This window comes from Zingiber officinale, chromosome 4A, assembly GCF_018446385.1.
Source record: "Zingiber officinale cultivar Zhangliang chromosome 4A, Zo_v1.1, whole genome shotgun sequence".
In the NCBI taxonomy this organism is placed as follows: domain Eukaryota; kingdom Viridiplantae; phylum Streptophyta; class Magnoliopsida; order Zingiberales; family Zingiberaceae; genus Zingiber; species Zingiber officinale.
The window spans coordinates 121,958,945-121,978,526 of NC_055992.1; the positions used below are offsets into that span (position 1 = coordinate 121,958,945).

Genomic DNA, 19,582 nt, shown 5'->3' on the forward strand with positions numbered 1-19,582 from the left:
ATGTATGGATAATTTATAGAATATTATTAACTATATAGGATAGTGTAGCTTTAGCAAAATGAAATTTTTAAAATTAAAATTAATAAAATCTTATTTACAATAATATAATAATTTTATCAATTGGAAAAAAAATATTAACAAAACTTGAAAAAAATAATTAATAATTTTAGGAAACTAAATTTTCTATAAAAATCTATTTTAAATTAATATTTTTTAAAAAAAATAATACTTTTACATACCCATTAAAAATCAATCTCAGGTTTACTTTTATATGAATCAATAACACTTATACTTTAACCAACTGTATTGAAATTATTAAATTGTTTATATGAACAACAGTGAAAAACAACAGGCCTTTGGCTTACTAAACACCATTAACAAAGGGCAAAAATGATGAAAAGAAAACGTTTATATGACGTGGCAATCGAACGGTGGCCTCTCTCGGGTTCTCCGTTACGGAAATCAAGTGGAGCGCCTTTCCCGTGCCGGAGGCCCACGCAGGTGAGGCACACGTGAGATCTCGATCTCGACACTTGTCACGAGCAAGGCCCCGCATCCTCTGTCTCTAGAGTCCCACCGGAACTATGTGTAACTAACTACCTCCTCTCATGTTGATGGCGTCGAATGACTCGCATCTGACGGTGCAAAACGGTTGATCTTGATCTTGACGGCCACCCCGATGTTTTAGAGAAGCCCTAGTGGACCTCGCGCCTATATAAACGCTCGCATCAGTATCTTCGCCTCCTGGTCCATTTCTCAACGCTCCTCTTCACTTCCAACTCGATTTTTTCGGATCGCGATAGCTATGGGTGAGATTTCCGAACTTAATTTTTGTTTGGCCTTTTTGGCTCTACCTAGTCGCTTTTGCGTGGATCTCATGTTGTTTTGTTTTCGTTTGTTTTTGTAGCTGGGAAGATCAAGATCGGCATCAATGGTTTGTCTTTGATTTCTTTTATTATTATTATTATTATTGTTATTATTATTATTATTAGGTTAGTGGATGTGATGGCCTCCGGTTGACCCAATCTGATGGGTTTTTGATAGGATTTGGAAGGATCGGGAGGTTGGTCGCGAGAGTTGCACTCCAGAGCGATGATGTGGAACTCGTTGCCGTTAATGATCCATTCATCACCACCGATTACATGGTATTGTTTCATTTTGGTAATCTAGTTGCGGCTTTGTCGAGATCTACCCTTTGCTTTAAGCCTTTAAACATGCTTGCGTTTATTTTTCTTCTTGGGGATTCATGGTGAAATATGTTGTTCCTAGGGTATGTTTTTATGTGAATAATTACAAGGCAGACACTGTCCGTGTTTTTTTTTTTCATGCTGATATGCGCCGATCTTTGTCTTCTGATTCTTATATTTGAAACGATTGAGCAGATTTATTGTATATTAGACATTTGGTACAATCATGATGCTGTTACCGTTTGTTTTTATTTTAAGTACTTCTGATATTGTCTCGTTTATGTTATTTTAGTTATTTTGTTTTTTAGTGACTTTATAATTCTTGTTGAATGTTGAGCATTACTTTTCTGTTCTTTGGATAATAGTTCTCAATCTGATACTTTCGGTTGGAAAAATGCATTGTAGACGTACATGTTTAAGTATGATACCGTGCATGGATTATGGAAGCATCACGAGATCAAAGTGAAGGACTCAAAGACACTTCTTTTTGGCGAGAAAGAAGTTACCGTTTTTGGTGTGAGGTATTATTTCTTTGTTTAAAGAGAAGACGTTAAGCTTTGTTTGAGATTCGTTTGTGCACTGAGTTTATTATTTGTTTCAGGAATCCTGAGGAAATTCCTTGGGGTGAGACTGGTGCTGAGTATGTTGTGGAATCCACTGGTGTTTTTACTGACAAGGACAAGGCTGCTGCTCACCTAAAGGTAACTCTTGTTGGTTTTACTACTACAACTACTACTATTCTTATTCACTAATATGACGGATAGTTTTTGTTTGCTGACCAATATATGGTTCATATGTCTCTCAAAGGGTGTTGTTTTGTATATATTAATTTCTTTTATGTTAGTGCATTTGTCTGTTTGATTCGCCACTGACTGATAGTCTTGGTTAGCTCATGCTCCACTCTGGAAGCTGTATGTTCTAGCAAACAATGGATCTCCAAATCTGCCTACATTATTGTATTTGTTATTTTTCTTATGTATGCAACCGTGCAATCTTGATTTTTAAATTCATGTTTTCATATTTTCTATATAAGAAACAAGTAAAATGTCAATTTAGAACAAAGAAAGATAGTTTAGGTGTAAAACACTTTTATCCTTTTCTTCCATAACCCGGATCATAAATATTGACAGAAACAAACTGTGTTGATTCGGATTTGCCTTTCCTTGCAAGTGAATTATTTTGGCTCTACTAATGCAGCTTATCTTGTAATATTGTCCTCATCTCAAACGTAAGGATTATGTTGATTATTATTGGTTATCCTCATTTCAATGCGCAACTACATAGTTTGAAGTAGTGGTAGAATTTGATTTTTCATGATGAATTCTTGTGGTTTAACTACAGGGTGGTGCCAAGAAAGTCATTATCTCTGCTCCCAGCAAGGATGCCCCGATGTTTGTTGTTGGAGTAAATGAAAAGGAGTACAAGTCTGACATTAACATTGTATCAAATGCCAGTTGCACCACCAACTGTCTTGCTCCTCTCGCTAAGGTAAATTTCATTATATCTACATATGCCTTATTCTAATTTGAATTCAATATTGATAAAATGTGAGCGTCTCTTATGCTAGGTTGTCCATGACCGATTTGGAATAGTTGAGGGTTTGATGACAACTGTTCATTCTATCACTGGTAATTGTTGCTTCAGTAAACATATGTATGACCATATACTGCTGCACAGCCAATGTTTTCTTCAAGTTGTTAATATGACTTTGTGTTATCAGCTACTCAAAAAACTGTCGATGGTCCATCTAGCAAGGACTGGAGAGGTGGACGTGCTGCAAGTTTTAACATTATTCCTAGCAGCACAGGTGCTGCCAAGGTATATTTATTAACACAAATATTGTAAAAATTTACTCTGCATTTTAAAATAATTTCATCTGCCGAACGTTTAGACATTTTATGTCTGTATGTATCTATCATCTTTGAACATATTAGTTGTATAAATACGAGCCTAAACAACAAACAACAACAACCAAGCCTTATCCCATTAGGTAGGGTCAACTATATAAATACAAGCCTAACTGTAGCATATATTTCCAGAAGTATAAGCACATTTGGAAATTCAAAATAATTGTTCTCGACCATGCTAGTGTATATTTATCAGTTAGTAACTGAAGAATATCTGATTTAAGGCTCTAGTTCATTGTTGATGAGATCCTTCCAACTAAAGTCTCGTGCATAAGATTTTCCCTTACTTGGTGTCTAGGTTGTGCTCTTGTGAATGATGCATCTCTACAATGCCTTTTTTTTTTTTTTTTGGCAATTATTATATATTTGATATGTTCTGTACCACATTGGTAATTGCTCTTTTTTTATTGACCTATTCTATTTGATGAATTATTATTTACTGTGAGGTTTGATGTGAATGCACTATGCCAATGATGCAGGCTGTTGGAAAAGTTCTTCCTGCATTGAATGGAAAGCTAACTGGCATGGCATTCCGAGTTCCCACTGTTGATGTGTCCGTTGTGGATCTTACTGTCAGGCTTGAGAAAGCAGCCACCTATGATGAGATTAAGGCTGCAATTAAGTATGTAGTGTTGGTGATTCAATTCTCTTAATTACAAAGGATACCAATGACCTGGCTACTGATTAGGACTCTTAAGTAGTTGCATAATTTTTTTAACGCACGACATAAGACCTATTATTTTGTGTGTTCGGTATGCTACAATTTCTTTGTTGCATTCCAGGGAGGAATCTGAGGGAACCCTCAAGGGAATCCTAGGATACGTGGAAGAGGATTTGGTTTCCTCCGACTTCTTGGGAGACAACAGGTACCATCTGTGTTTGGCTTTCAATTTTAGAACATTTTACATTTGATTGGTTTTGCAACGCTAATTGACTGATTTGTTTACTGGCAACTCTAGGTCAAGCATTTTCGACGCCAAGGCTGGAATTGCCTTGAATGGGAACTTCGTCAAGCTTGTGTCTTGGTACGATAACGAGTGGGGCTACAGGTAATCAAGTCTTGTTCACCATCTATTTCCATGGATTTAAGTTAAATATGTGATCCTGGATTGCTTTATGTTCTGTCTTTCTCGTTCACCATCTATTTCCATGGATTTAAGTTAAATATGTGATCCTTGATCGCTTTATGTTCTGTAGTCCAATTCGAAACTTACCCTCTTTTTTTCTGCAGCTCGCGTGTTATTGACCTGATCCGCCACATTCACAAGACTGAGTGATTCATCGGTAATGCTTTAGTCGTTCCCTCTGTGGTCTGTAGCTTCTGGCATCCTTCTCTTCCAGTTCTCGAATAAAACAACTGCTTACTATTTTCAACCCTCAGTCTCAAGCATTGTACTTCAGTTTTGTTTTCTTCTTTGGTTCAGCTGAATACGAAGCCAGAAGTGTAATTTGACTTGGTCTACAAATTTTCAAGTGTACTCAGTTGCGTTGTCTCTATGAATGAATGTGTTAGTGGGTCCTAGTTCAGCATTATCTTTGTTATGAGGAGGGGGTTAGCTAAAACACTCGAAGTTACTTGATTTAAGATGAGTTGAAAACCTCAATTGCACCGGGTCTGCATGATTCTGAAATGCTATAGAATGTGACGTTACATTTACTTCCAGCTATACTATAGCTACAAGTACAAAGATTAAAAAAACATTAAACCGACTAGAAATACAATTAAAATAAGATCTAGCCATCATCCGATTTCAACTGCAACTCATGACATCAAACAAACTGGCTATTGCCTACCTCCTTTTTCAACTGTCTATTCCTCATCGCCCTTCTTAAGCTCTCCGCTCTCTCCCACTTCCCGGCAGCAGCATAAAAGTTCGAGAGAAGTATGTAACTTGCAGGATTACTGTCACCTAACTCTAGAAGATGCTCGGCCACCTGCTCGCCTCTCGCTAAATCCATGTTAGCTCTGCAAGCATTCAGCATGGCTACACAGACAGCACTCGTGAGCTTCTTCGAACTCCTCCTACTTAGTTCGCCATAAAGATGCCATGCCTCCTCGATTCGACCTGCCCGACCTAACAGGTCGATGAAACTAGAACAATGCTCGGGTCCTGGATCGATCCCATACTTGTTTCTCATCGCGAAGAAGCTCTCCCGCCCTTCGTCCACCAAGCCTGAGTGTCCACAGGCAGACAAAACCGAAAGGAACGTGACGGCATTCGGCGAAAGTCCATTGCTCGATTCTTCCTCTTCCATCTTCTTAAACAAGTTCCAAGCTTCGACACCGTGCCCATGACTGCCATAGGCTTCGATGATGCTCGTCCAGGAAACGACGTTCTTGCGATGAATCCGTTCGAAGGCGAGACGGGCAGAAGATAGTTCCCCACACTTGGCGTACATATCCACGATCGCATTGCACAAGGTGGTATCGGAATCGAATCCGTGACGGATTGCTGCACAATGCGCCTGCTTTCCGTAGTGCGGATTTGAAGACCGAGAGCATACAGAGAAAGCACAAGTGAGCGCGACTGCATTGGGCGTCGCCGATCCTAAAATCGAGAATGCTTCCTCGAACCGCCTGTTCTTGACGCACGCACTGATCAAAGAATTGTGGATGGCAGCGTCCTTGTCGCAATCGACTCCGGCGAACACATCGAACGCGTTCTGAATCAAGCCGCAGGCAGAGTAGAAGTCGATGAGAGAGGTGGACGTGATGAGGGAGTCATCGCCTTCGCGGATAGCCCGAGCGTGGATCTGCTTGCCCAGCCGAACCGCGCGCAGCGATGCGCAAGCTTTCAGGGCGGCGGACAGCGTGGCGCCGGTGAACGCGACTCCGTCCTCCGTCATTCTGCGGAAGGTCGAGAGGGCGTCGGCGGCGAGGCCTTGGCGGAGGAAGCAGGAGAGGAGGGCGTTCCAGGCGATCGGGTCCCGGAGGGGCATTTCGTCGAACACGCGGAGGGCGTCGCGGAGGAGGCCGCGTCTGCCGTAGAGATCCAGGAGGGCGGTGGCGGTGGCGGGGTGGAGGTCGGCGGCGTACTTGAGCGCGAGGGCGTGGGTTTGGCTGGCAAGGGAGGGGAAGGAGCGGCAAGCGGCGAGGAAGGGTGGGAACGCATCGGCGGAGAGAGCGGCGCGTCGGCGCTGAGCGCGGCTGAGAAAGAGGCGGAGGGATTCGAGTTGTTGAGCACCGTGCGAAAGGGAAGAAGGCGAGAGGAGGCGGGAGACCGCAGAACCAGAACCCTTCTTCATGCACACCAAATCGAAGACTACAAGAGCGAACCACTTATTCGATAACCCGTGCTATAGCATACACTGCTCTCTTTGTTTTTTGAAAATAAATAAATAAATTACAATTAAAAATATTTAAATACAAAATTTCAAGTTATTGACCAACTCAAATTTTTAAGTTATTATCAATATCAAATCACAACTTTTAAGCATGGTTTCCAAATTTCAAAGTTGTCTATACTCATTCAAATCTTAAACTTCTTGATAATTAAATTATTTAGGATGGTACTTTGATCTTCGTGGTGCTCATTCAAATCTTGAACATTCGAAACACGTCTCAACAACCTTTAGATATATTCGCTCATATTTTATGATTCTTCAATCTCAAATCTCAAATTGGTATGCCCAGAAGCGTGCACCTTCCAAAGCGATAATAGTTCAATTACCATTAACCAATAATTATGGTATAAAGATAGCATTTGTACTAATTATGAACATCGGAATGAATTAGCACTGGTGGTATCTGTATCGCCCAACTTCTGCATACAAGTTAAAGGCAGTCATCAGTTCCACAAATAAGTTATATAAATATATAGCAGATAACACTTGCACAGCACGAAGGTAAAACAAAGTTTCTGGTAAGATTCTGCTATATTTAGGATGCTGAAATTTTCTAATAGTGCGGAAAAGAAGGCCGATCATATTAACAAAAAGGATATTAACAACTAGGAACATCCAACATTTTCCTTGACATAGCACTGCAGTTGCAAATATGAACTCATGAAGTTGCCAGAAGACAACTGTTAACAGATTCTCAACCGCGTTAGCCAAAAACACGCACGGCGAGATTAGCCACTACTTTAGGTACATCACCAAAGTGAGGAACACATCTATCGACTTGAGCAGTACAAGACACTACAAGCATGGGCTTGCACCAAAAGCAGAACAATCAAAGTGGAACATATTCAAACTGAAACAAGTGAATTACGATAAATGAAATATACCAAAACAACAAGGACAAGCTATGGGTACTTGGAACCGACAGTTTAAATTTTATCATGTCATTTCTGTTAAAAGTTTATGATAATATTTTCTTTCATGTCCCATATCCCTATCAAAATATCTAAAGTATTCAAGAATCTGATCGCTTATTTTACTTGAAAATGTTATGATTGGTCTGCAAAATTCTAGTACTACATGTTTATGCAAGAATCTGATCTCTAAAGTATTCAAGAATCTGACTTCTTATTTTCTTCGATAATGCCAACATATGCAACATCAGTGATACATTGTAATACATCATCATCGTCAAAATATCATTATAATTTTATCAAAAAATAGGTAAGAGGATATGAAATATAATGGAAAATATTAAAAAATCCAATATCACGATCTGTGAAGTTTATATATTATAAGGGGTATAATTGACCCAAAATTATAGGAAGAATACAAGAAAAAAAGATGGCAAAGAATCTAAATGTCAGAATAAATGAATAATTCCACATAATTCTTTTATTAGAAAATTATCTAAAAATAATAACTGCTAAAATATTCTTGAAGCCCTTACTGTGAGATTTGTGGATATCACTAAATACATGAAAATGTGGAAAGAGTAATTGAAAAGATATATTTGCAAAAAAAAAATAATATCTGAAAACTAATATTCAGTATTGAATAAATATAGATGAAGACTTTCACTAAAAACTATAGATAATAATATAATTAATAAATTTAAAAATTAAGATAAATTTAGAGATTTATGTGATAATCAAGTATACAAATAAATTAACTAAACTCATGGCGTTATTATATATTAACACACTGATCATTTATTTTTGAGTATCAGAGTCTTTGGAGAGGATGGGAAGTGTATGAGACATCAACTTCACCTATATGATCATTTAAAATTTAAGAGAACAAAAATTTGTTCATACTGTCATGTCATTGACGAGCTTGCACTCACGTTGCACACGGGCAGGTTCAATGTTAACCACTTAGTCAGCATGCAACGTATATTTTTTTGTAAAAACAGGAAAAATCTATCTGACAAGCCTCTAATGGCGCTCAAAGTTCCTGGTGTGAGACTCTACATGTCTTCGTTGCAAGGACACATGGCATCCCTTGCTTCACGGTGAAAAATGCAAGCACATCAAGCAGAACAAGTCATTGAAAAACTTGTCCCTTGCTTCGCCTGAGAGGACTGCTTCACAGTGAGATCCTTGAGAGGCCTACTGTAGAATTTATATGGTAGAATCATGTTGGAATTCACATTATCTTCAGTTAGCCAACCAATCTCCCACTGTCCAACAGTGATCAACAAGTTGCTGAAGCAAATGTTATCAGGGGTGTGATTGGAAGACCAACATGGTGATGTCATCAAAGAAGCCGTTGAGGGGGATAAATTAAGATGTTGATAGCGAAAAGAAAACTGTAGCCGCTGAAGAAGTATGATTTGGGACATGATCAGTGATGTGGGTAGAGGCAACATGGCTGTCAGCAGGAGATTCAAAACATTGAGGTTGAGGGGGATGGTTTCATTGAGTCATCCGCCAAAGTCAGCAAAATGCAGTTTAGATATACTTGAGAGAGACTTTAGTGAAAAAAATGGCTAGAGGATTTGATGGGAGGTGAATAGAAGGGGAAGGATTTGGGCCATTGGGATAATTAACGCTGTAGTGATAAATGGGAAACACATGGACAGTGAAAGGATATTGGATAAAAAATAGTAGCGTGGAGAAAAAAAAAGAAAAAGAAAGGAAACCACCAGAATGAAAAGGAAAAAAAAGCACCAGAAATTTGCAACGCAAAAAAAAAGACCAAAGTCAAAATTTCTTTTATAATGGTAGCAATATTGCCAAGAGCACATCCATAACCTAAGTTCTGCAAATTTCCACGCTTAGGTAACATAAGAGACTCTTGAGACAGGTCTAGGTCTTAAATCATAAGCAATATGTAAGATACTCTATGTTATAGTGTTTCACTTGCAAAAGGATAAAGAACAATAAGAAAAACTAATTTCATTTTTTTCAAAGATATAGAGTTCTGCACATCCTTGAAAGCTCTATTACTCTTACCTTAATGTTTATCATGCAAGCAAAGTGTACAAAATTCCAACTAAGCCAACCTAAAGCCAACCCAATCAGAACAGCCAGATCTAATCAAACTAAAATTTATACAAGACAATGAATCTGGAGAATAGGCATAAAAAAAACGCTAACTTATCTCCTTCTGATCTTTTGAACAAAAAATATATAAATCTAAAAATAAAAGAATTTGAAACTAACCTGGTCATACTGGAGATATAAAAAGGACTAAAATTTCCCCAATTAGTGAGGCATTTTTTCTGAAATCAAAAACACGAACTCCTGGTGAATTTCTTAGAGAACTGCCACCTTTACACCTCTAACCAAACAGAAGAAGAATGAATAAGCAAGCATACATACAACTGAACTTTCGGATTAAATGGATAATGATTTCAACAATCTACTTAATTCTAGTTTTTTTATGGCAATAACTGAAAAATTCTCCTACTAGATCTTGTTATGAATACATAAAATGAACATCATGAATGTCAGTTAGAGGTACTATGACATCATAAATTTATGTGTGATAACTATCTTAACCAGTACTAACTTAATAGAAATAGTTATCTCAAAACTTCCAGTTGTTCCATAATTCTCAAATAACTTGAAATGGTCATCTCCAACATGATCTTTATTACTTTAGATGACAACTAATCTTAATGAACTTTTAACCTACAACTAAATCCAATCCAACCTAGTACCATACACATACTAATCATCATATCCTCTCAATAATTCCAGATAAGAAATACATACAACCATAAAATTTAAAACATAATAGATAATAAGTCATATTAATCAATAATGTAGAATACATCAAATAAGCAGAATGCAAATAATTGAATACATGCAAAATGTGTTATATTAATGCTTACAAATTACCCCCAAATAATGTCTTTTATGGTTAGAAAAGCTAATCCTATGCTGAGGTGAAACAACATCATAAAAGCACTTATTTATAATCAGGATAAGTAATAATGAGTTTCTCAAACTGGTTCTAATGCACCATAATTTTGTTTTTTTTTCATGTCTGCATGTGAGGCCACATAAACCACTTGATCTTGCATATTAAAGCCAACCACACATGCCAAATGTGATACTCTCTTGGCACATACACATGAGTGGCCGCATATCAAACTACTTTTTAAAACCTTGAAAGTGAAATTCTCAAATATTATAAGTTAAAAATAAGATAAACCAGTAACTAGCTTTCCAAATGATTCTTAATATTAAGCCCTATTCTGTGTGAGATTTGTTTCAACGTGTTGCATCGATCTACCTCCACCATTTAAGAAGTGTGTTGTGACAAAATACCAAAATTAAGTAAATACAAATTGAAATAGCTATTAAGCATCCAAGAAACATAAACAGACTTAGAAAGAAAGCTAACATTATAGTTTACAAAATGATACCTAGTTTGCTATTTGAAACCCTCCTCTTTACCTTTAGTTTTGTAGGTGCAACTACTCTGACTGAAGCTCAGGCTAATTCATCATTTACCAAAGGTGTATGAGTAGATGAAGTGTGTGTAATTGTCTTTTGACTATGTGGAAGATCCAATGGCTTAGCAACCTTTGAATTAGATTTTTGAACAGTAGATGGAATAGAAAAGCTGCGAGCCATAACACCAGGGGGTTTGGGCAGTGGTGCTGCTGTGTATGACAAAAAGGATGTTGGTTTGCTTGTTGCACAAACCTCTTGACCTCTAGATACCAGAGGAGCTGAATGACCAATCGAAGTGGATGATCTATGTTTTGCATAATCAGTCGGAGGCCTTGGAAGTTCATGAAGCTCATTTATTCTCGGTGATGTTAGTGGAGAAGAGGCATTTGGAAAACCTTTCCGTGGTACAGATAGTTTAGGTGTTGAAATATTTTTGGGTTTTGCAAATACTTCAGGAAGCACTTCCATTGATGACATGGACTTGGATGCAAAGAGAGCTTGTTTGCTTGATAATGGTTTGCTAGTCAATGGAACTGAAAAAGTTTGTGTCTCACTTAGTTTTGAATCAAATTCATTCATTGGAATCAACTTAGATAACACTCCTTTGCTGATAGTAGATGGCATTCTGGTTGGGTTACTAATACTGTTGCTCTCTTTGAGCACTGAAGGCTCTCTAGAAAAACTGGTAGGGCTTGGAAGCTCAACATCTTGGCTGTCTTTGCCGATCATATTTGGCGGCAAAGGGGATGAATGCCAGTGTTGCGTTGTCCGACCACCTTTAGATTCTGACAAAGTCCCATAGAGTGAATTGCCTGAACTAGTTGAGGTTGAGCTCCTAACATCCAGAGGAGTAGGTAGAGCATATGTGTAGGCTGTCTTTGCTGAAGGATAGATCTGAGTTATCCTTTCAGATGGTTTACTTGCTTTAGTGGAGAAAAGAGGTGCCGATATACTGGAAACTCTTGGATTGTTGCTTCCAAGATAATTGGCTTGAGCTCTCTCTAAATTTTCCTGAAAAGAAAGTCGGGCTCTACTAATTGCATGAATATAATGAAATGGCTGGGAAATATCATTTTCAAACAGCAATTTCAAGTAGTTTGCTAGAGGGAGAAAATAAGTATGCAAAACGGTCACAATAGATTCTAATGGCAAAAAGAACCAAAACAATCATTGAATGAAAATGTTCAAAACTTGTAACTAATTGTGGAAACTAAATCCTAGGCAATCTGTAGAGGATAATTAAATCATCAATTGAGCTGAATTTTTTAATCCACAAATCTCTCAACAGCTTAAGTTTTCAAGCAAATGTTAATGAGTTTGAATCCAGATCTCATTCTTATTTTGTTTATTCACCCATCTGCATATGTTCGAGCAAAGACACGTGTCTTTAGTATGCACTCTCATGCAATAGGAATTGTGGTTTAAGCTTAAACTTAAAATGTCAAGGGAAATTTATCTATGAATCTAAAGATTTGTTATTTCTTCGTAGCTTAAACATTCTAGTTAATCCTTTCAAAGACGCTAAACAGAGAAGCAAAAATGAAAAGTTGACTCTAATAATTGTTGCATCAAATAGCATACTTAGAAGCTCCTAAAGGTTAAGCAAATTGTTTTCAGAAGTATAGAACCTCATGAGGCTGACTATGAACAACTAAACATTTACTTACCTCAATTGAGTTTCTAGAAAAAGAACTGACGTCACGATGTTGATTGTGATGTTCATAATCAAAACTCAACTCTCCATCATTGTCATTAGGATTGCATTCATGATCAGCATATTCTTCCAATTGATCATCCACCAGTCCACTAAACTGATAGTCAATGTGTTGTTTCTCAGCTATAGCTTTGACACACGACTCAAGAACTTCAAGAGATTTAACTCCTCTCCGGAAGAAGTTCAACTGATTCAACAAAGAAAAACTATACAACAATGATCCTTCTACAAATTATGAGCATTGGAATTTTGAAACTACCTGTGATGCATAGTGCCTTGCAGCTTGAGTCAAGAGACTCCGAGATTGTCCTTGCTTTAATGATTTCAAGCGAAAGAGAAAAAGAGTTGCCTCCTCTTCATAATCATTTTGAGCTGCCTGCAACTGCTGTAGGGAGAAACTTTCACCTTTTGCATTTTTTGACCTTCCACTTTCTCTTTGTGAGGTTAACATTAACTTATAAATGTCTCTGAAGAAAGATACATGAAGCAGACTAAAAGTTCTGTACAGAAGCATTCTCTAAATTGACAAAACAGATTAACAAGTATTTCTTCATGAAGAATATCAATGAACCCCAAGGACACACCTTTTATCATCACATTGACGTTTCATTTCCTGCATATTGGTGCAATTCATGTTAGAAACATTGAGTAATTATCGTATTATAATTACTGAAGGGACGAAAAAATGCGGACTCCATAATAGTTAGAGTTAAAGAATTAAAGATTGTAGATGGTAAAAAGATGAGGGCATTTGAAAAGTTAAACACATTCTAGATGGCCCATTAATCTAAATATGGATAATACATAGAACATAAATATGGACTAGAAGGCCAGTTAGCTTACAAATGGCATGCCAAATGTCACTAATATTTCATTAAAAAAAAAGTAAAGGCATTTCATCAAGCAATTAGTGGAGGACTTAATGGTGATAATCATGCCAGGGGTCCTCCTCAAGCTACTGCAGTCCATAAACACCAAGACTCAAGTCGCTGGCAAGCACTGCTATGCCTAATGCAAGCAATAAACATCATACTTTCAGCACTCTAAGCCACCAACTCCACCTGCATCATCCTCTTCGACCCTGATGTTTCCTCTTGAACAACTCTCAGCTCAGCCTGCCAGTCACATGGACCACCTCTAGTTCCCCTAGCCTTGTGTCCTTTTGCCTCCACCATCCAAGGCACTCAGATCCATCCATCCAATGTATCCCAAGGACCCCATTATCATTTGCTTCTCCCTGACCATTGAAGCTTTGTAATTTAGCTTATCTTAGTTGCTAACTTTAGCTCTCCCATCCAACTTCCATCTATGGGAAGAAAAGAAAAGGAATCGTCTGCCAAGAACTTGATCAAACCACACTGACAATATATAAAAGCCACAATGGTTCTTGTCTTCCCCTTAACAACACTATCTTCCAGCAAAGGCAAGGTGAGATCACTTTGACACCAATGACAAATATAGGTCAATACACAGTGGTGAAAGCATTCATGAGCATCATCAGCAGACATTGCAAAATAACCTAGAAGCGCTATGGGGAGTTTTACCTAGATGTATCCACTCACCTTCAAGGGTGACAAGATCCAACAGGTCAGTCATTCCGCCTACAATAGTGCTTGGTAGGGAGAGAGGGTTACTCTAGGGGGTTCTAAGGGGCTTGTTCAAATTTATTCTTATTTATTAAGAGAGAGAGAGAGAGAGAGAGAGAGAGAGAGAGAGAGATTATGGAAGAACATAGCAATCAAAAGGAGATTTAACACAAGAGGGAAAAAGCAGAAATATTATAAAAGCCACAATGGTTCTTGTCTTCCCCTTAACAACACTATCTTCCAGCAAAGGCAAGGTGAGATCACTTTGACACCAATGGCAATTATAGATCAATACACAGTGGTGAAAGCATTCATGACCATCATCAGTGGACATTGCAAAACAACCTAGCGGTGCTATGGGGTGTTTTACCTAGATGTATCCACACTCACCTTCAAGGGTGACAAGATCCAACAGGTCAAGGTCATTCCACCTACAATAGTGCTTGGTAGGGAGAGAGGGTTACTCTATGGGGTTCTGAGGGGCTTGTTCAAATTTATTCTTATTTATTAAGAGAGAGAGAGAGACTATGGAAGAACATAGCAATCAAAAGGAGAATTAACACAAGAGGGAAAAGGCAGAAATATTAAAGATGGCCTTGGAAAAGTGGGATTAAAAAGGAGATTACACCAGGAAAAAAAAAAACAGAATATTTTCAATCCCTCCCAGCTAGCAATCAAGGTTTTGAAACTACAAGCCTCTCTTTATTTCAAACCAAAATATGCTCAACGTCTTCATGGACTCTCTTCCATCCATGGAAGACAAATCCAGCCCCTCAAACTTGTTTTTCATACCTGTACTTGTGTCATGTCATTCATGTCGACCCAACAAGGAGGAAAAAAGACAAGTCCAAGTAACACCACCTCCTAAAAATGAGGATCTACCAGAATAAATTTTTGCGACGTGTTAAAACTTAAAAATTTAGAATCCCTAATCTAAATTTGCATCATTGAATGCTCCCATGCATATCGCAATGTGGTAACAACTACTAGAAAGAGGGAAACTATATGGAAGAACAGTTCCATAGACACATCTATGTAAAGTCAGACTGCATCAGGTGTTTGAACCCACTTCATCTGGATAGCTTCATCAACATTTTGCTAGAATCTCATGTCAAGGGAAGACTGAGAAAATAACAGAACCTCCAAATACAAGCACATGGTCTCCTTGATGATAAATGTATGTCCAAATACAGAATACAAATCCCAGCATTTCTACCAGGCACCATATTTTTAACTTTTGAATGATCTATATTTCTCAGGCATTCTGAAGCAATAATGAACAGGTTGTTAAATTGACTATCAAAAACTACAACTTTAGCAGCTGTCAATTGTAAAGTAGATCCAAGGATGCGAACCTCTACAATGTGCAGTTCCTTGAGAAGAGATTCTGATGGAGCTGTGATAGTCTGGACAACATGGGCCCTCTGGGAATGAAATAGATAAAAAGTTATTGTAATTTTAAAATTAAAATAATGGATAATTTTTAGAGTAGTGAAAGACTCACATAGATATTAGCAATTTTTTGAAGTTCAAGCTGTGCTTTCCCAAGCATTGACAAAGCTTTACCTGCATGCATTTATGAGAAAGCATTCCATAGTGTGCAAAGTAACCAATTATAGTAACAAATTGCAGGTTCGCCAGTCATCTAGTGCATTCAAATAGTAAAATCTTTTTTAAAATTTAATATATGCATCTTGAAGTTATTTTTATGGTTTAAAAACTGAAATACAAAAATATGCCAAATAGACATAAAAATGTGGTTGATTTAAGAGTAAATGTTTCAATAAAACCTAAGAATTAGATTAATCTGTAGAATTATTATGCATACTCACCACTTGTTTCATCATCATTAAGCGCAGTTTTCTCAAGCAGACAAGTGCCATACTCCCCAAGGGCTTCTGAGAATTCTGGGGAAAAAACAACACTGAATGTTTTTTTCTATAATAGGCAATGCCACCTATCAATATATCTTCTGTAAAAAAATTTACATATAGTTCCAAATCAGAACATATCATATAACCATCCAAATGATATAGAGATGCATTACGATTTAGCTTTCTGGTGTAGACTGTTCACCGTAGATCACTTCTCAACTTGCATTTTGATAAACATCAAAACCTAATCACTATAAGAAAGAAAGTTCAAGATAGGAATGAAGATGGACCAACCAAATGTGGAGATAGTGTATCTAGTCTCCAGACAGTCGTATTCTGAAAAAATTTGATGCATAACAACTAGGGAACCAGTGAAAAAAGAAAGAGATGGTTGAAGAAAAGTGGAGGATCAAGATTCAAGAGAGCATCATCAAATCGTATGTTGTTAACGATATTTAGAAAAGAGCAACTAATTGCATCACTTGGATAGAAGGGATGCTTAGATTAGAACACAACCAGATAAATCTGCATACATAGATAAAGGACGATAGACACAGCTCAAGATCGTCCTATTAGACTCAGCCAGGCATAATTATTCCTTGGTAGTATTATGACATCTGTTTGGACATGTACACTTGAAATCCAATGGCTTAGGCAAAAAAATCAAGACAATAAGCAAGAATGCCTTAAATATTATAGACAAACTAATCAAGTCCTAAATCTTAATATGTTCAGATTGACTCAACAACTGCATGTATTCATGTTTAAGAAATTGTCTCTTGAAGAACATCAGCTAAGATTTTCTTTCTGTCACATGAATTTTAGATTGGCTGTTCTAGTGCGTTCTTTTTCTTTTTTTAATAATATTCTATAACAAACATGACTACATAACTTGATTGTATTTGATGACGAATACATTATTTAAATGATAAGAACATTGAAAATTATATATAGCATTGGCAACCAGCCAATTAAAATGCATGTTATGATCACATATCCCACTTACTAAAGAGAAGTTATCAGGTATTTTCATAATCATATGGCATGTTACACCAAATGATGTTAGTAAATAACCTTTTGGTGGTCTACTTCATGAGCAGCTGATTCTAGTAATCATCCAGATCTAATCAACTATCCCTGATAACATATCCTGTAGATGATAATATGACCATGTGTCTGATTCACGATTCGGAATAAGGAATCACTGCAAGGTGATTTACTCAAGTCCATTGTAGACAGTGTAAGGATCATAAGAGAAATTAACTAGGCATCAACTATCTTAGTTGCACTGGTCATGTACAGACCAACAATCCATTAAAAAAAATCACTAAGTAGAAATCCGGAATATTTACAGAATTCAAAAGAAAAAATAAGCATATAACAAGAATACTACCGTATGCACTATTTGTTGCAACTGCTGCTGCAGACAGTAAGCTGTCATAGAAGCTCCTAATGCCATGAATATCCTTAAAAAGACAATGAGCATGATAAGTACAACACTGATCATTGTAAATGCATATATACCACTAAATCTTCAAGCAAAAAGCAACCATTTAACCCACTATTATGGTACGATCTGGCTCTAAAACGATTTACTCCAATCATCAAGCAGCAACACTAGAAAGTAGAAACTTAATATTTTATGACATTTTTATCAGAATTTCCACCCTAAAAAACAAAACACTCAGGCAGAAAATAAAAATTATAATAATAATCAGAGAAGAAGCTACATTAATAATCTCTCCATCACGAGCTATGCACGCGGATGCTGAGGCAAACTAGGCCGGAGGATTTAATGATCAGGATCTTAAAATCAACCAAAAGCCCAAGGCAGATCTATATATGCCAAGTGAGAAATGTACACAAAAATGAAGAAGACTCTTTCACATAATTTTATATAGAAAAAAAGAGTATACGAAGGCAACCAACTGCAGTGAAAATCCTCAGCAGAAAAAAGGAAAACTCTTAACCTAGACAGAAAATTTAGAAGGACGGAAGGTAAAGGGAGCGAGACGATACCTCGGCGGCTCTGAGGAGCTCGTCCTGATGCGCTACTAAACCTTCCTCCCTCCTCTTCTTGTGGAAACCGAGACCCCTTAATCGTCTCAGCGAAGACTTCATCCTCTCGACGAAAAAATAAAACACGACAGGAAGAAGAATCCTCAAGCCAAACCCAGCCCAAATCCCTGATCGATCTATCTAAATCCAACCATCGAATTAACTACAAAAAACACGAGAGAATAGCCAACAAAAAACTAGAAAGATACCTGAAAACACCAACGATCGATCACTCCCTCTCCCTCTATCTTTCACTCCGGTATTTCCTCAGCGGAGTTAGTGAAGCAATAGATCCATTTAAGAAGGAGGAGAAGAAGATAAAACTTCACTTTGCCCCTGAGTTTACTTATCCTTTCATTTTACCCCCTCATTTTATTAAATTAAAAGCTATTATTGTAAAGGGTGCGATCATACTAGAAAGAATTATAATCACTACGCTTCTTAATAGACATCTTTATTAAAGCTATTTTTTAGTATTTATTTTTTGTCAGGTAGCTATAATAGTTATTTTTGCCCATAAAGGTGTCTTCATGATTATAGAGTTAAAAGGATCGAGTCTTCAAGATTGTTGGAAGAGACACAAAAATCAAAAAAAAAAAAAAAATGGATGTAAAAAGGTAAATCCTAAAAATTTAGCTAAGCCGAGAAGAAATATGTGAGGATATATTCAATCTTCAAGGACAAATTATTTATTGAATAACAATCTATTAAATTCCATCTTTGATTTGCGAGAAGTCTTGATAATTGACCATTGAATTCTCTTGTTGAATTCTCTAGATTAAATTAGGTCTACGTCAAACCCACGTTATATAAGATTTTATCGTATGATAATTCATTGAAAAATTAGACAAAGGAAGTCGAAAAGCCCTATATTTTTCTCATACTTTGAACTAAATATTTTTTATATGATTTTTCAGTATGAAAACACAAAGATGATATATTCCCTTAATCTAAATCCACTACTGTGATAGAATTTCACTATAGCGATGCTTTATTATTATTATTTTTTTAATTGTAATGGTGCCCATCATAATTACCAAATACAATATTATAATAGCTGCTATAAAATTTTAGTCCAGACAAATTACATAACTACGATTTAATAGTTACTATAACAGTTAATATATGATTTAATCATATTATAGTAGTTACTATTTTATAACTACTTATTAAACCAGCATATTGTAACAACTAGAACATCACACTAGTAGAAAAATAGTTTAGAATTTTTAAAATTATATATATATATATATATATATATATATATATATATATATATATATATCATATTACTATTTTATTAAAAATCTCTCCCCTTTACTAACTAACTTTGGTGAAACTTAAAATGCATTTATGTTAATGTCATTTTTTCTATTTACATTAAAAATAATTCTAAAGTTTATTAATAATTCCACAAACGAAACAATCGATGATTTAGAGTTCGAGGCTCAGCTACAGCGTATTATTACGATTTTTTTTCATCATTAATTTTCTCTCGTATATAA

The 19,582-nt window shown here is 36.6% G+C and overlaps 2 protein-coding genes across 5 annotated transcripts; one reads left to right on the forward strand and one right to left on the reverse strand.

Annotated features, from left to right (window-relative positions):
* Positions 1-741: 741 nt before the first annotated feature.
* LOC121970838 (glyceraldehyde-3-phosphate dehydrogenase 2, cytosolic-like) lies at positions 742-4,621 on the forward strand. Its single transcript, XM_042521818.1, has 12 exons — positions 742-809; positions 908-934; positions 1,045-1,145; positions 1,593-1,708; positions 1,789-1,888; positions 2,529-2,675; positions 2,755-2,815; positions 2,908-3,005; positions 3,574-3,716; positions 3,877-3,960; positions 4,054-4,143; positions 4,326-4,621. Exons 1-12 carry the CDS (start codon positions 806-808, stop codon positions 4,369-4,371), a joined length of 1,017 nt encoding a protein of 338 aa, XP_042377752.1. The 5' UTR covers positions 742-805; the 3' UTR covers positions 4,372-4,621.
* Positions 4,622-4,706: 85 nt separating this feature from the next.
* Positions 4,707-18,349, reverse strand: LOC121970836 (pentatricopeptide repeat-containing protein At5g66500, mitochondrial-like). Of its 4 annotated transcripts, none has more exons than XR_006109021.1 (11): positions 18,287-18,343; positions 18,039-18,214; positions 17,413-17,485; positions 15,978-16,052; positions 15,650-15,711; positions 15,501-15,569; positions 13,144-13,172; positions 12,819-13,026; positions 12,513-12,746; positions 10,815-11,856; positions 9,672-9,721 (listed from the first exon to the last, which is right to left on the reverse strand). XR_006109021.1 is itself a non-coding variant. In XM_042521816.1 (11 exons), the coding sequence occupies exons 2-10, from the start codon at positions 18,138-18,140 to the stop codon at positions 10,882-10,884; spliced, it is 1,827 nt and encodes a 608-aa protein (XP_042377750.1). In that variant the 5' UTR covers positions 18,141-18,218; positions 18,287-18,349; the 3' UTR covers positions 9,672-9,721; positions 10,846-10,881. The 4 variants fall into 4 exon arrangements, 3 of the variants coding, with proteins under 3 accessions (XP_042377751.1, XP_042377750.1, XP_042377748.1); XM_042521816.1 differs by having other exon boundaries at positions 10,846-11,856; positions 18,039-18,218; positions 18,287-18,349; XM_042521814.1 differs by having other exon boundaries at positions 10,846-11,856.
* Between the last annotated feature and the right edge of the window lie 1,233 nt (positions 18,350-19,582).